Raw genomic sequence first — 15,577 nt, forward strand, 5'->3', positions numbered from 1 at the left:
ATTCCTCTACAGTACTCTCTTTCACCTGGCTCATCTCCAGTAGTTCTAAAAAAAAAGATAAAGATTTCCCCTGTCTAGTCATGTCTAACACTAGGGGATGGTGCTCATTTTCAAATACCCTATCCTTGGCACACAATGGGTCTCATGTTATAGGCAGGATCAGACAGGTTGATATGAGCAGTAACCTGCTATAAATAAAATACACCTAAGAGTTGCTATGTTCATTCACTTTCTGAGTATTTATTGGGCTTTAAAGAAGAAGCATCAGAAGAGCATTGGCAACTTTCAGCTTGGGTGTTGGAAAAGACGCCAGATAACACCATGGACAGAAATTGAGCTGATGGATCATCAAAAAAAATCAATAGAGTTTTCACTTAAAGCCCAAATGACCAGATCCAAATTATCTTACTTTAAGTAAACTCAGATCTCTGGAAAATGCTTTAATGCTTGGAAAGGCAGAAAGAAAAAAGAAGAGAACAACCAGCAGCAAGGTGAACAGATTTAGTTACGTTGATGATAATTGGTCCATTAAGAAATTGAAAGAACAGGTTAGAGCAAGATCATCAAGGACAAAATCTATCTATGTGGTCATCAGGAGCTGAACATGACTTAAAGGCACATAATCAATCGACCAATCTGAATACTTGTCCAAGGCAACCCCATGGAATTTCTGATATAGATGCTGAATGGGAAACTGGTGTAAGGGAATATCACTTGATTCAAATTTGATTTTTCAAGAAAAAGTGCAGCACCTGAACCATGTGCAGGGATGATGTTGGATCTAGCGCTCAGTGTCAAAATTAGTATTAAAGGTAAAGGTAAAGGTTCCCCCGCACACGCGTGCTAGTCGTTTCCGACTCTAGGGGCCGGTGCTCATCTCCGTTTCAAAGCCGAAGAGCCAGCGCTTGTCCGAGGACGTCTCCGTGGTCATGTGGCTGGCAAGACTAGACGCCAAAGGCGCACGGGACGCTGTTACCTTCCCACCGTAGTGGTCCCTATTTGTCTACTTGCATTTTTACGTGCTTTCGAACTGCTAGGTGGGCAGAAGCTGGGACGAGTAACAGGCGCTCACGCTGTTACGCGGCACTCGGGATTCAACCCACCAAACTGCCGACCATCTGGTCGACAAGCTCAGCATCCTAACCCACTGAGCCACCACATCCCTTCCAAAATTAGTATTACACTTCCACAAATACATTTTCAGGGAAAATAACATCCAAACACACACACACACACACACACACACATGTGAATGCAGCTTACTCTGTTCCTGAATTGAATGATCTATCATCTATCCATCCATCCATCCATCCATCCATCCATCCATCCATCCACCCACCCATCATCTATATATCTCTCTATCAGCACAATTTTTGTCAGTTATTGAACATGAATTTTCACAGAAGTATTCTTTTGCAGCAGAAAGATGGAAGCCAATCAGTAACTACTCATGCAGGAAATAGTAATCAATATTTTTAATTATTGTTTCTCTTCTCCTCTCCCCCTTATGTCTAACCTTGTTCAGTTTGGGCCTATGGCCAAGACTATTAAACTAATTAAGAGACAACAATTCATGAAAAAAAATGGATAGGTGTTCTGAGAGAGAGGAAAACCTACTGCTGTGTTGACAAAATTTACTTAAGCAAGTCAAACAATAATCCAGTTTTTGCTCATTGTAGTAAACTTGGCTAACGTTCATCTTAATGTTTCTGTGGAAAAGCTTTAGCCCCTCTGGTTGGGTTAAGATTCATTGTATTGTGTGAACCCAGGAAATGGGTTAATGCAGTAATTAAGTAGAGTGTATGGTACAAAGCCATCCAATTTTTGATTCAAGACAGTTGCCAAATCCTGGACATTTTCAGAGGACATTCATTCACTAGACAGACACAGACAAAATGTAGATGGGAAAAAATGTCAAAGAACTAAATCCAGTATAACTGTTATTAATTGTACTTCTAAGATGCTTTTATTCTAATTGCTAAAGCAAGCTTACTTGTCTTTAATTTTATCTTTCCAAAAACTTTGTCAAGCGGCTGAGGCTGAAAACGATATCTGCAGTGAACCAAGAGGGGCTTTGAACCACTTCACTTTTTCCATTTTGTCATTCACAGCTAGAATCCTATCGTCCTCGTGAAAGTAAATGTTTTTATTGAGTTACTTTCTTAGTATATTGTATTCTTTCTTAGAATAACAGAGTTGGAAGGGACTTTGTAGGTCATCTAATCCAACCCCCCCCCCACCCAAGCAGGAGACCCTACACCATTTCTGACAAATGACTGTCCAGTCTCTTCTTGAAAGCTTCCAGCGATGAACTACCTACAACTTCTGAAGGCAAATGGTTCCAGTGGTTGATTGTTCTCACTGTCAGAAAATTTCTCCTTATTTCTAGGTTGAATCTCTCCTTGATCAGTTATCTGTTCTACGAAATAGGTTGCCCACTGCATCAAACTAGTCAGAGTAATTAAATTTCTCTGCAGTTGTTGTAACAAAAGTGGGGATTCAGTTCTTTATCTATCTCTTTTCTATTTCTTTTATCATATTCTTTGTTTTCTCTTTCTTTTTTCATTTCACTTTCTATTCCTTTGTACTATATCTTTTTTCCTTTCTTTTATTTTTTACTTTGTAATTAAAATTACACACACACACACACACACACACACACAAAATATGCTTGGCTAAATGCAGAATTTTATAAACCTGCTGTGAACAGATTGCCAAGACAAACAGAAAATGTGGCCTTTGGTAGACTTTCTATTTCTCCCCCCCCCAAAAAAAAAATCTATGGTGATTGAGGGCTGAAGCAGGATAGTCATGATGGGGACCAACAATGAACAACATTCTAATTCCAGTATCCATTCTGATTTCCATTCAGGAGGATAAATCAAGCTACGTCATACCACTTTTCTTTCTGTCCAGAAAACCAGAGTTGTAAACTGAAAAATGTTAGCAATACTGCTGGTTTGGGCTGGTCCTTCAGCCATCAGTCACCATAGAACAGTTTTTAAAACTGTTAAAAGGTGTTAAAAGCAATACATTCTTGATGTATTTCATATGCGACAGAAAATTCTCTGCCCAGAAAATCTGGTAATTTGGGGAATGTTATCTTATCTGCAGTATATCTACATATCCTTCTCCACGAACCTGTTTTCCTTGTTACCTTCTGGGAGAAGGGGGCTTCACGGTATCTGAAGCAGAACATCCAGATTCAGTCGCAGTCACAGTCATATAGCATCCACCTCGCGAACTCTCAAGTTTCCTTATTATATATATATATATATATATATATATATATATATATATATATATATATAATCAAAACCACTTCAGAAAGGTCTGTGTGGATAAAGATGTGTTACAGAAGATTATTTGATGCTTTGTAAAAGAAGATGGTGTGATTTCTAATGATCTGTCCTGAAATATTTATTAAACATGATCGGTTGATTATGTGCCAACAACTCATTGTTGACTCCTAGTGACCACACATATAGAATTTTCTCCATAATGATCTGTCCCTAACCTGAGAAGGGATATCAGAGGTCTTCAACCCCCTGCTTGAGCAGAAAACCCATTTTAGACAAGTGGCTGTCCGGTCCCTTTTTTGAAAGCCTCCAGTGATGGACCATCCACAAGTTCTGAAGGCAAGCCGTTCCATTGGTTGATTGCTCTCACCGTTAGGAAATTTCTCCTTAGTTCTAGTTTACTACTCTCCTTGGTTAGTTTCCAAGTTAGTTAGTTTCTCCGTTTCCCTTTTAGCATTGTTCCAAAGCGGAAACCAAATGTTTTGTAGTTGGAATACTTTGACTCTGTTTTAAACAGTTCATAAAGAAGGAGCTGCTGTGATTAAGGGAAGATCAGTATGAGAGTGGCTGTACTTTTGGCCTTTTGCAGCAGTGTAGGCTCACATCACAAACTCTACTCTAGTGTCTGCTGGGTACAGAATGTGAGTATGTGATGCACACTTGGTAGCTAGGGGACAAATAGAAAATTCACCAAAGGCCACATTTTTTTTTGGTCTTGGCAAGTAATAACACTGCAGTTGCTGCTGTGTTTTTAAAGTTCTGTTTTCTGAGACCGTGCCATGATTTGAGTCAGAATAGCTTCATTCCATTCCATTCCATTAGATGTTGGATTTTCTTTCTTTTTTTTTTATTGAAAAGTTTTAACATACATTTTATCTTTAACCATCCCCCCTCCCCCTCCCGTACCCATCCCTCTCTACCCCTCCCCCCCTCCCCCCCCGACTTCCCAGAGCTAAGTACAAGGTATAAGAACAAAAAAAACAATCATAAACATCCATATGCTAACAACCATAAACTCTGAAACCTGTCACTCTCTAGCTCATATAGGGTAACTACAAACACTATTACTATTAAGTATACGAAAAAAAAAGAAAAAAAGAAAAAGAAAGGAAGACTTATTCAAATGCTACATGAAACTTTTTAGTCCCATATTTGTTCTGGATATACTCAATCCATTTTCTCCACTCCATGATATAACGTTCTTGCGAGTGATCTTTCAAATAAGCCGAGATCTTTGCCATCTCTGCTAAGTCAGAAACCTTTAAAGTCCATTCTTCTATAGTCGGCAGTTCCTCCTTCTTCCAATATTGACCTATTAAGAGTCTTGCTGCCGTGATTAAATTCAACATCAACTTAATGTCCACAACCGTAACATCTGTAATTATACCCAACAAAAAAAGTTGCGGACAAAACTTTATCCTTTGCTTAAAAATCTTCTGCATGTTCCACCAAATTTTTATCCAAAAGGCCTTAACCTTTTTACAAGTCCACCATATGTGAAAATATGTTGCATCTTCATCGCCACACCTCCAGCACTTGGGCTGATAATTTGGATACATACTTGCAAGCTTTTTAGGATCTAGATGCCATCTATAAAACATTTTATAAAAGTTCTCTCTTAAGTTTTGAGCTTGTGTAAATTTTACGTTCCTCACCCAAATCTTTTCCCACGTGTCCATTGTAATAACTTCTTGGATGTTTTGGGCCCATTTTATCATACAATCTTTAACAAGTTCTGTTTCTGAGTCAATTTCTATCAATGCAAGATATATCCGTTTGATATGTGCTGGACCCTGATTTCTAATTTGCTTTATCAGATTTTCATCAGTCATTGTAAAACCAGTTTTCTGATCTTCTTTCCACCTGGCCCGTAGCTGAATATATTGGAACCAAGTTTGAACAATCTTCTCATCTCGCAAGAGACTGTACGATTTCAGACACCAGACATTTCTTTCCAAACTTAAAATCTCCTTATACGTAGTCACATCATGTTTAAAACCAACATTTATATTTTCTATTGCGTGTTTTGGGATTGTCCACAACGGTATCTTACAATCTACCTTATATCTATACTTCTTCCAAACTCTCAACAATGCCTGCCTTAAAATATGCGCTTTAAACACATTATCTACCTTCTTATCATACAACAAATATGCATGCCAGTCAAACAACAAGTCGTGGCCCTCAAGATTTAATAATCTCTCTTGTGTCAAATTAATCCAATCACTTATTCCTGCTAACGCAGCAGCTTCATAATATAATTTAAGATTGGGCATTTTAAGGCCACCTCTTTCACGAATATCCTGCATAATCTTAAGTTTAACTCGTGGCCTTTTCCCTGCCCAAACAAATTTATTGATACCTCGCTGCCATTCCTCCAGATTAGAATCTTTCTTAAGAACCGGTATCATTTGAAATAAGAATAAAAATTTAGGCAGGACATTCATTTTCACTGCTGCGATTCGCCCCAACAAAGACAATTTTTCCCAGCTCTCCATTTCTTTTTGAATTCTTCCCCATAATCTTTCATAGTTATTTTTATATAACTTTGTATTAGAGGGTGACAAAAACACCCCCAAATACTTGACCCTTTTAACAATCTCAAATCCAGTTAGTCCTTCTAAAAGAACCTTTTGCGATACTGTCATATTTTTGGCCAGAATTTTAGTTTTTTGTGCATTAACTTTAAATCCAGAAACCTTCCCATATTGCATTATTATCTCCATCAGGTCCACAACAGAGTTCTCCGGCTGGGTCACCGTAACAACCAGATCATCTGCGAACGCTCTCAATCTATAATCCTGATCTCTAATTTGTATACCCTTAATTCTTTCCAAATTCCGTATTTTTACTAATAATATCTCCAATGTTAGCACAAATAACAAAGGCGATAACGGACACCCTTGCCTTGTGCCCTTCTCAATATTACAAGCTTCAGTCAAACTATTGTTAACTATTATTCGGGCAGTTTGTTTTTGATATAATGCCCTAATTGGTTGCAAAAATTTATCTCCAAAATTCATTTTATCTAAAACTTTCATCAAAAATTGCCAATTCAATTGATCAAAAGTTCTGTTTTCTGAGACTGTGCCATGATTTGAGTCAGAATAGCTTCATTCCATTCCATTCCATTAGATGTTGGATTTTCTTTTTTTTAACCAAGTGAAAGAAATATTTTCCTGCCCACTTTGGGGAAATATGAAGAAGAACTCAACCCTGACTCTTCAATGGAAAGACAGATACTGAAGCTGAAGCTCAAACAATTTGGCTACCAGATGGGAAGAGGGGACTCATTGGGAAAGACCCTGATGTTGGGAAAGAGTGAAGGCAAAAGCAGAAGGGGAGGGCAAAGGATGAGATGGCTAGATAGTGTTATTGACTCATTGAACATGAATTTGTGCAAACTCCAGGAGACAATGGAGGATAGGAGGGCCTGGTGTGCTGTGGTCTACGGGGGCACAAAGAGTTGCGCATGACTTAGCGACTGAATAACAAACAACAATGGAGAAGGAAGAGGAAATTTTGCCTGTTCTCTGGCCAATTTCGCAACAGAACTTAACAGAAAATTCATTCTTGCTGGTTTCACAGTGCTTTCAAAAATTCCCTGCTTGACTTTAACTGCTTCTCTTAGTTCCATTTCTTTTCTCCTAGCAGCATCTCATAATTAAAAGTGATTACACTCAGAAGTGCCCAGAAGCCAGCTCTGTCCAAAAGACTCATCGTACAACCAACTGTGGAAGGGTGATTGGAGAAATAGAATATCAAGAAGATAAATTGGAATATGTGTCATGGATTTAGTGGGTGAAACAGATTTCACACTGAGAAGATCTAATGTCTTTCGGAACCTATTTAGGTGGAATCTGGCAAACTGGCAGAGGTGGGTTCAGGATCCTAAATTTCTGAACATAGGAAGGAAGGTAATTGTGTTTGGATAAGCAAAAAAGTAATCTGGATTAAATGAACAAATACTGTCAATATACATTTATTGTCAATATACACAACATGTTTGCCATTTTATGCAGGTATAGTATATGTAAAACACACATTCATAAACTCTCATTCAGAAATAACAGATATTCTACTTTAATAGATCCTCTTCCTCTATTGGATCATTAAATCAAGGGCTGACTGGATTTAAATATAAAGCAAAGTAAGTTGGTAGTCCAGGAGGCAAGATAGGATAACCAAAAAGTTTCAGAAGACCTTTCAAGGACTTACAAAATTATCCTAAATAGACAATAAAGGTAAAGGTAAAGGTTCCCCCGCACATGCGTGCTAGTCGTTTCCAACTCTAGGGGCCGGTGCTCATCTCTGTTTCAAAGCTGGAGAGCCAGCGCTTGTCCGAGGATGTCTCCGTGGTCATGTGGCCGGCATGACTAGACGCCAAAGGCGCACGGAACGCTGTTACCTTCCCACCGGAGTGGTCCCTATTTTTCTACTTGCATTTTTACGTGCTTTCGAACTGCTAGGTTGGCAGAAGCTGGGATGAGTAACAGGCACTCACTCTGTTACGCGGCACTTGGGATTCGACCCGCCAAACTGTCAACCTTCTGATCGACAAGCTCAGCGTCCTAACCCACTGAGCCACCGCGTCCCTTAAATAGACAGTAAGGGCACATAAATATCCTCAACACTGATCTAGAATGTTTTTCCCCATCATGATGCTCTGAATATGTGCTAGTCCATATCTCACGTACTCTGATCCATCTGGAGCTCTGGTTGACACTTGATTTGTTATGTCTCCTTCAGAAGTTCAAAGTGGTGCACAATGTTCTCCCTTCCTATTTATCTCCAAAACCAATAACTCTGTTAAGATAGGCTAGGTTGAGAGGGAAAGACTGGTCCAAAGTCATCTGCTGATCTTCATCCCTGAGCAGGGATTAGTACCTGGGCCTCTCTGCTCCTAGTTTAACACCTACACCACTACACCAGTGTGGTTCTTTGGCTGAGAGAGAGGAACAAGTCCAACTTCCCCAACACGCTTTTTGTATCTGAGGATGGACTTGAGTCTCACAATGGCAGTTCAACACCTTCACAACTACACTGTCTTATTTGGTCCTTCCTCCTTCTCTGAACAGTAATGATCAAGTTCTTGCAACCCTGGTCACGTTCGAGCCCTGACTTTAGAAAACAGACCTGGGAAAGATGTTTTCATTGTCTTCTCCCAGACAGTTGCTGGCTGCTCTTGTTATTCTGTTTTTCCTCTCATTAGCAATTGGAGACCATTGATTAGCCCTGTGCAATAGCTGTTCTCTGCAGTACCAGCTACTAGCTCTTGCTAATTGTTTGTTTGGGTACTGCTAGCAAAAGCAACTGGCCTGTTGGAAGAGCTTCGACATCCAGAGAAGCTGATCTCTCCAGCTCTTCAGAACTCTTCAGTCTTTTAAAAGGGACAACTGCCTCTCTTTGCTCCTATTGACTGCTTTCCCCCTTTTTTTTCTTCTTCTTTGGAAAAGAGGTTACTATGGCCTTGACATTTCTTTAATCACCAACATCAAGGGGCAGAACTATAAAGCATCATGGGAAAAGAAAGGGGGAAAGGAGAGAAAAAAGAGAAGAATACTCCTCCATACTGCAAGCACAGCTACCATGAATTAACTAGACAAAACACATGCTAGAACTGGTAGCCTCGTAGAAATATCCATTCTTCTTCTTCTTCTTAATTATTATTACTAAACAAATTTATATGGTTACCCAACTCACACACAGTGGCTTACAATATTAAAAATTCAGAACATAACAGGACACAATCCCCATGGCAGTAGTAACACAATCAAATCAACCACTTTTGGAAAAGCCACAAGGTGGGGGGTGGCAATCGTACCTCAGGGGAAATGATGTTCCATAGAGAAATCCATACTGCATTTTGGCCATATTTTTAAAATTGTTACAGAATCTGGGATGGGCCAATAGGCAGTTGTGCAAATTTTCTCCTCTCCTGCTGATATCAAGGAATCAATCCCTGAGCACTGACTCTTTCCCAGCAACAGATTTTTATCCTACAGGTCCAGTTTGCTGGGTTTTTTTGTTTGTTTATGTCTATGGAGATTCTCAGTCATCCAAGTCATGGTTGTCCCGAAGATGCTTTTTCATGAGGCACCTGGACTTTCTTGTTTTTCTTTGAAGACATTTTGCTTTTCATCCAAGAAGCTTCTTCAGCTCTGACTGGAGGGTGGGGAATGGAAGCTTCTTGGATGAGAAGCAAAATGTCTTCAAAGAAAAACAAAGACAGTTCAGTTGCCTCGTGAAAAAGCATCTTTGGGGCAGCTATGATCTGGATGACTGAGAATCTCCATAGGCATTTAACCATGTACTTTGGGATGAACATTCTTCGAATTAGCGGTCTGCAAGGAATATCAATCCTTCCATCCCCCTGTTGTGATTCAGGGTCAGCCTGTGGGTTCGGCAGTTGGGTCAGACGATTCAGAGGAGGAGGAGGGGGGTGTTGGAGAGCTTGCTGAGGGTGTTGGAGAGCTTGCTGATGATGGCCTTGAGGCTCCGCAGAGCCCTCAGCCAGGCCCCTCCCATCTGGTTACGACGCAGACCCAGCTGTGTGAGCCTGACAGCGTGGATGAAGATGACCCACAGCTGGCCCTGTTCAAGGACGCCCGACGCAGGAGGCAGTCAATCAGGAGTAAACAGAGAAAGGCAATGGGGCACCTCGGAAGGAGGCAGAGAGAAGCCACGCCCTGAACTGTTTAAAAGGGGAATGTGTGGGAGGGCTGGTTTGCTGAAGGCAACCGTTTGAATAGCTCCTGTTTCATGGTTCGTGTCTTGTTTTGCTCTGTTTTATGTTAATAAATTTGGCAGGCTTAGTTCCAGCCTCTTGCCGTTTGTAAAGGGGTTGTCCCTGCCTTTTCTGCAGGGCCGGTAGTAGGCTGGTACAGAACACCCCCACTATCCAGTCAGAGCTGAAGAAGCTTCTCAGGTGAGAAGCAAAATGTCTTCAAAATAAAACAAATCCAGTTGCCTCATGAAAAAGCATCTTTGGCTTTCTGTGCATCTAAAAAAAATATCAAAGCCATTTGTTTTCCTGGGTACATTTGATAACATTCCAATTGGCAATTTATGGTTCAACAACTAAACTGTATGGATTTTGGAGAAAACTTTTATGAATATAATTCAAACAATTTATCACAGACAAACGGCCAAAATAATTGTGAATGGAGATTTCACGGAGAGGTTCAATATTAAAAAAGGCAAAAGACAAGGGTGTCCATTATCCCCACTATTATTTATCTTAACTCTGAAAGTGTTGAACAGGAATGTTAGACAAGATCCAGAAATCAAAGGAATGGAGATAAAAGATGAAAAGTACAAACTACAAGCATTTGCAGATGACTTGTTATTTATATTGGAGATCCGTTAGAGACAAGTCCTAAATTATTAGCAAAGATTGAAGAATTTGGAGAAGTAGCATGACTGAAAATCAATAAAGACTAAAGTTATAGTTAAAAACCTCACAGATAAACAAAAAAACCCCACAATTATTAGAAAAAACATATCTTCAAGTAGTTAAGAAAGTTAAATACTTGGAGATATAACTAACAGCAAGGTGTGCAAAAATTAAAGAAGATAATTATGTAAAATTATTAAAACAAATAAAACTGGACTTGAAAAAATGAAAAAAATCTACAATTATCAATCTTGGGAAGAATAGCGACTGTGAAAATGAACATTTTACCAAAATTGCTCTTTTTATTTGAAAGAATACCGATAAAAATTGACAATTTTTTTGGATGAATTAAATACATCAATATTGAAATTTATTTGGCAAAGGAAAAAAGCTAGAATTAGACTGAAAATGTTACAAGAAGCAAAAAAAAAATGGAGGCTTTGAGCTACCAGACTGGGTCTTGTACTATCAAGCAGCCACTAACGTGGTTAAAAGAATGGATAACTCTTAGAAATAAAAGACTATTATACCTAGAAGGGCATGACCTACAACTTGGACGGCATGCTTTCCTATGGTATGGGAAGAACAAATTTTACAAATACTTTCAAAACCACTACGTAAGAAATGCACTGCTTTTGACATGGGAAAAGGTAAAATCAAGAACTTACATGAAAATACCAGGATGGATTTCGACAATGGAGGCGTTCGTTCACCCAAACTTAATTAATTATGAGAAACCTGTGACTTATAAAGAAATCATAGCTGCCCATCTCACCTGAAGGCGACTGAGTGGTGCATGACAAACGGATAAAACCACATATAAAAAACAAATACAATATATATTTTAAAAAATAAAATTTCAAAAAGGAAATATAAAAACAAAACAAAAAACAAAAGCAAATCCTAGGGGATAAAAATAGTAGCTCAATTACAACCTTGGAATTTAATCCAAAAACTATAGCAGACAAAAATGGTAAAAAAAGTAACACAGAGCAATACAGTGTTTGGCTGATTCACAGAAGTCTCTTCATCTTATTATTCAGTTTCTAGGATTAGGTGATGAACCATAAATCAATCAAATAGAATGGCTTTCAGCAGCATGCTAAACTGAAAAGTAAAAAGCCTAAGCAAGTTTAAAACTAGCCAGATTGACCATATTGCGTGAAAGCATCTGTTCGGTTTTTATTGGAGCTGGCAAAATGTGTCGTACGACTAAACTGTTGAATGACGGGACTCAGAATTATCTGCAAGAATCAGATGGTTTCATCAGAATGACAAAAACGGTGTTGTCACCATGTGATGTAAGGTGCATCTCTTATATATGTTTGTGCAGCAACTTGGGGCAGTCAGAATAGGGCCACGTTTGCATCAAGACACTACAATGCTTATTTTGCACTGATGATGTTATCTAGTTTGGTAATGAAATGTCTGAAAAAAATCCCCATCAAGCTCAGAGAGCACCAAGGACCCCACAATGCTTATTTTGTCCTGGGCTACTCCTTGTTCCCCCCCTGGAGACACCCCTGGAGTGTGAAGAATTGAAGAAGCCTTGGGACTCAGCTAATGCAATCTCCTGCTTGGTTTAGGACTTTTACACCACCTCACAGTGAAAAGGCTGAACACAACAAGGATACGGAACACAATTTCCCCAATGGGGATTAGCTAGATGGATCTGGTCATACTGACTTGTATTTGGAAGTTGTAATCAAATACAGATTGTAAAAGGTAGACGTAGAAAACTGATGACAATACTGCTCAGGACCATTATGTACAGGTAGTGCATGCCTAATGACCGTAATGGAGCCTGTCCATTACAGTTGTAAGTTGTGATCGTGGGGGAGGAGCAGAATTTTGGAACCGGGTCATAAGTACCTTTTGGGGATCTGTCATAACTCCAAAGGGTGCTAAGCGACTGGTTGAAAGTCAATGACTACCTATATCTGAAGAACCCATCAAAATCAGAATTGAAGGTATAAAATGAACACCCTGGACAGTCTACCCACCTCCTTACCTGAAGATAATGATAGGACCGATCCTTGGCCTTGGCCTCTTGAAGCATCAAGGCTTTTTCTGGGCCTCCTCCTGAGCTGGGATAAGCCTCCCGTGCTTGGCTGACTGTCATCGTATGCCAAGAACTCCTCTTGAGAGTCTGGCCATCCAAGGACATGGACATTCCTGCACAGGCTAAACACTTGCCCTCACCACCTCCACTTTTGAGACCCTTCAAGGTCAAGTCTCGGAAGGCACTTTCGGGGGTGTCCACACAGTACTGGGTGTTCTGGTCAACAGCATGTTGCCTTCCAGACACCATGTAGCTGCTATCACTGTCCAGGTTATCATCGGAGCTCCACCAGCCCATCATCTTGTTCCGATGGCGGGAAGAAGACGATGAGGAATCCACCTTGCGGTCTTTGCTTTTGCTACGCTTGCCGTGCCGCGACTGGCGGTGGTGGTGAGGGTGGTGGTGATGGTACCCTCCTTCTGTGCCCCGCCCTTCCATCTTGGTGCCGTTGTACTCCCGCTTGGATGGGGCTTCCAGAGAATGTGACTTAGCAAAGAGCTTCTGGACAGAATGGACGAGATGCCGGATGCGGCTGGGGCTCTCGCTGCGTGGCTGTTCTGTGCTGCTGGCCCGCTGGTACTGCAGGGTGTGGAAGCCGTCGTGGTGAAGAGGCAGTTGCTTCTCGAACTGGTCCAGGAGAGTCGGGGGCAGCCGGTTGATCTTGCCAGAAGGATGGGCGGCCGCCATACACTCGTCACAGGAGTCGTACTGTTGAGGTGTGTGGTGCATTCTAGGAAAGGTGCTGCTACTGCTGGCAGCAGAAAGTGGTTCAGTTAGGCTGAGGGGAGGGTCAGCAGAGCTCCGAGATGAGCAGTAATGGTCCAAGGAATAAGGCTCACTGGGGCTGAGGAGGTATGGCTGGCGAGATTCCTGGCTATGGTGGATGTATTCCATTGGCTGGTCACAGGCCTCTGGGATGCAGCGGCAAGGGTGTTCCCGTGACTGGTTGCGGTCCCCATGGTAGCTCTTCATGGTGTCATCACCGGACAAGTAGGCCTCTCATCCTGCTCTCTGTAGGTCAGAGGAAGAGGAAGACTCAGCACCTACAAAAAAAGATAATGTTAGAGTCTAGAAAAGCAGGGCCACATGAAAAAGGTCTCAGGTTCAATCCTTGACTCTTGAAAGTTACCATAGGAATTCCTGTACACCTGCTGTCAGGTAGACAACTTTGAGCTAAGGCAGGGATTTTCAAACTTGGCCAGTTTAAGACTTGTGGACTTCAACTCCCAAAATTCTTTAGCCAGGCACGCTGGCTGAGGAATTCTGGGAGTTGAAGTCCACAAGTCTTTGTTTTTATTGAAAAGTTTTACAATACATTTTTAGATAAAAAACAAAAAAAAAACCTCCTCTCCCTCCCCTCTCCCCAACCCTCTCCTACCCTCCCCTCCCCCCTCCCCGACTTCCCAGAGCTGAATACAGGGTATAGTGTTACAAACATAAGCTAAAATATGGTAACAACAAAAATAAAACATTAAATTCTATCGCACTTTAACTCTCCATAGTCATAATATTACTAACAAATAACAAATAATTAATTATACATCATATAAAACCACTACTTATTCAAATGCTAAATGAAACTTTTTAGTCCCATATTTATTCTGAATATATTCAATCCACCTTCTCCATTCCACAATATATCTCTGTTGCGATTGTTCTTTCAAATATGCTGAAATCTTTGCCATTTCCACCAAGTTAGAAACTTTCAAAGTCCACTCTTCTATAGTCGGCAGTTCCTCCTTCTTCCAATATTGCGCTACTAAAAGTCTTGCTGCCATGATTAGATTCAACATCAATTTAGTATCTATGACAGTAAAATCTGTAATAATACCCAACAAAAACAACTGCGGAGAAAACTTTATCCTTTTCTTAAATATCTTTTGCATATTCCACCAAATTTTAATCCAAAAAGCTTTGACTCTTTTACAAGTCCACCATATATGAAAATACGTTGCATCCTCACAACCACACCTCCAGCATTTGGGCTGGCAGTTCGGATACATACTTGCTAGTTTTTTAGGATCTAAATGCCACCTATAAAACATTTTATAAAAATTCTCTCTTAAAAAAGTCCACAAGTCTTAAATTGGCCAAGTATGAAGACCCCTGAGCTAAGGTGATGAAAAGAGGGTTTTTACTAAAGCTTTCTTCCTCTGACATGGTCAATGCCACCGCAAGGGGTCAAGCAAAGGAATTATCTAGTTTTTAAGATAATTCAGCTTGCTGTAGCCTGAAGTTCTTCAGATATGTTGGGCTACTATTTGCAAAGTGTCTCAGCTAGATTCTCCAAGATATTCGGAGATGGTTGGCATAAGAGTCCTTTCCAGACATTCTTGGAAATTAGGAAAAGGTTTTGTTGGTCCTAGCTTTATGTTTTTATTTTGTAGGGAGTCCACTTTCCCAGAAAGGAGTTAAAGGCCATCTGAGATCATGTAGTTTTAGAACACGGTAAGAGTGGAGAAGAGAGGAAAAAGAAGAAAGGAGCAGGGCTTGTCTTGTCGTAAATGGGTTTCAGGAACCGGCCACCTCTATCTGGAATCATTATGTGAACAGGCATCTCTATTCTTTCCTACTAGGTATTCCAAGGTTAACTTCTACTAACGGGTGTAATTGGGAGTCACATGTGTATCTGGATGTTACAGTTCCCAGCATTCTTACTATAGGCCAGGGGTAGGCAACCTTGGCTCTTTTATGACTCACGGACTTCAGCTCCCAGAATTCCTGAGCCAGCCACGCTGAGGAGAAAGGGAGAGGTTTCCAAGCTGAGCCAGGCTGCTCAGGAATTCTGGGAGTTGAAGTCCATGAGTCATAAAAGAGCCA

At 40.5% G+C, this 15,577-nt stretch overlaps 1 protein-coding gene across 1 annotated transcript in view; it reads right to left on the bottom strand.

Moving 5' to 3' along the window:
• The window catches only part of DLGAP3 (DLG associated protein 3), a gene marked incomplete at both ends in the record, with an annotated part of 47,604 nt that extends 33,875 nt beyond the window's left edge, over positions 1-13,729 (bottom strand). Inside the window, one exon of the mRNA XM_081335191.1 lies at positions 12,707-13,729. Within this exon, the coding sequence (XP_081191317.1) occupies positions 12,707-13,729 (1,023 nt within the window). The remainder of the gene's footprint in view (positions 1-12,706) is intronic.
• Positions 13,730-15,577: the final 1,848 nt, after the last annotated feature.

Source organism: Vipera berus (genome assembly GCF_964194415.1).
Source record: "Vipera berus genome assembly, chromosome: 9".
Taxonomy (NCBI): Eukaryota; Metazoa; Chordata; class Lepidosauria; order Squamata; family Viperidae; genus Vipera; species Vipera berus.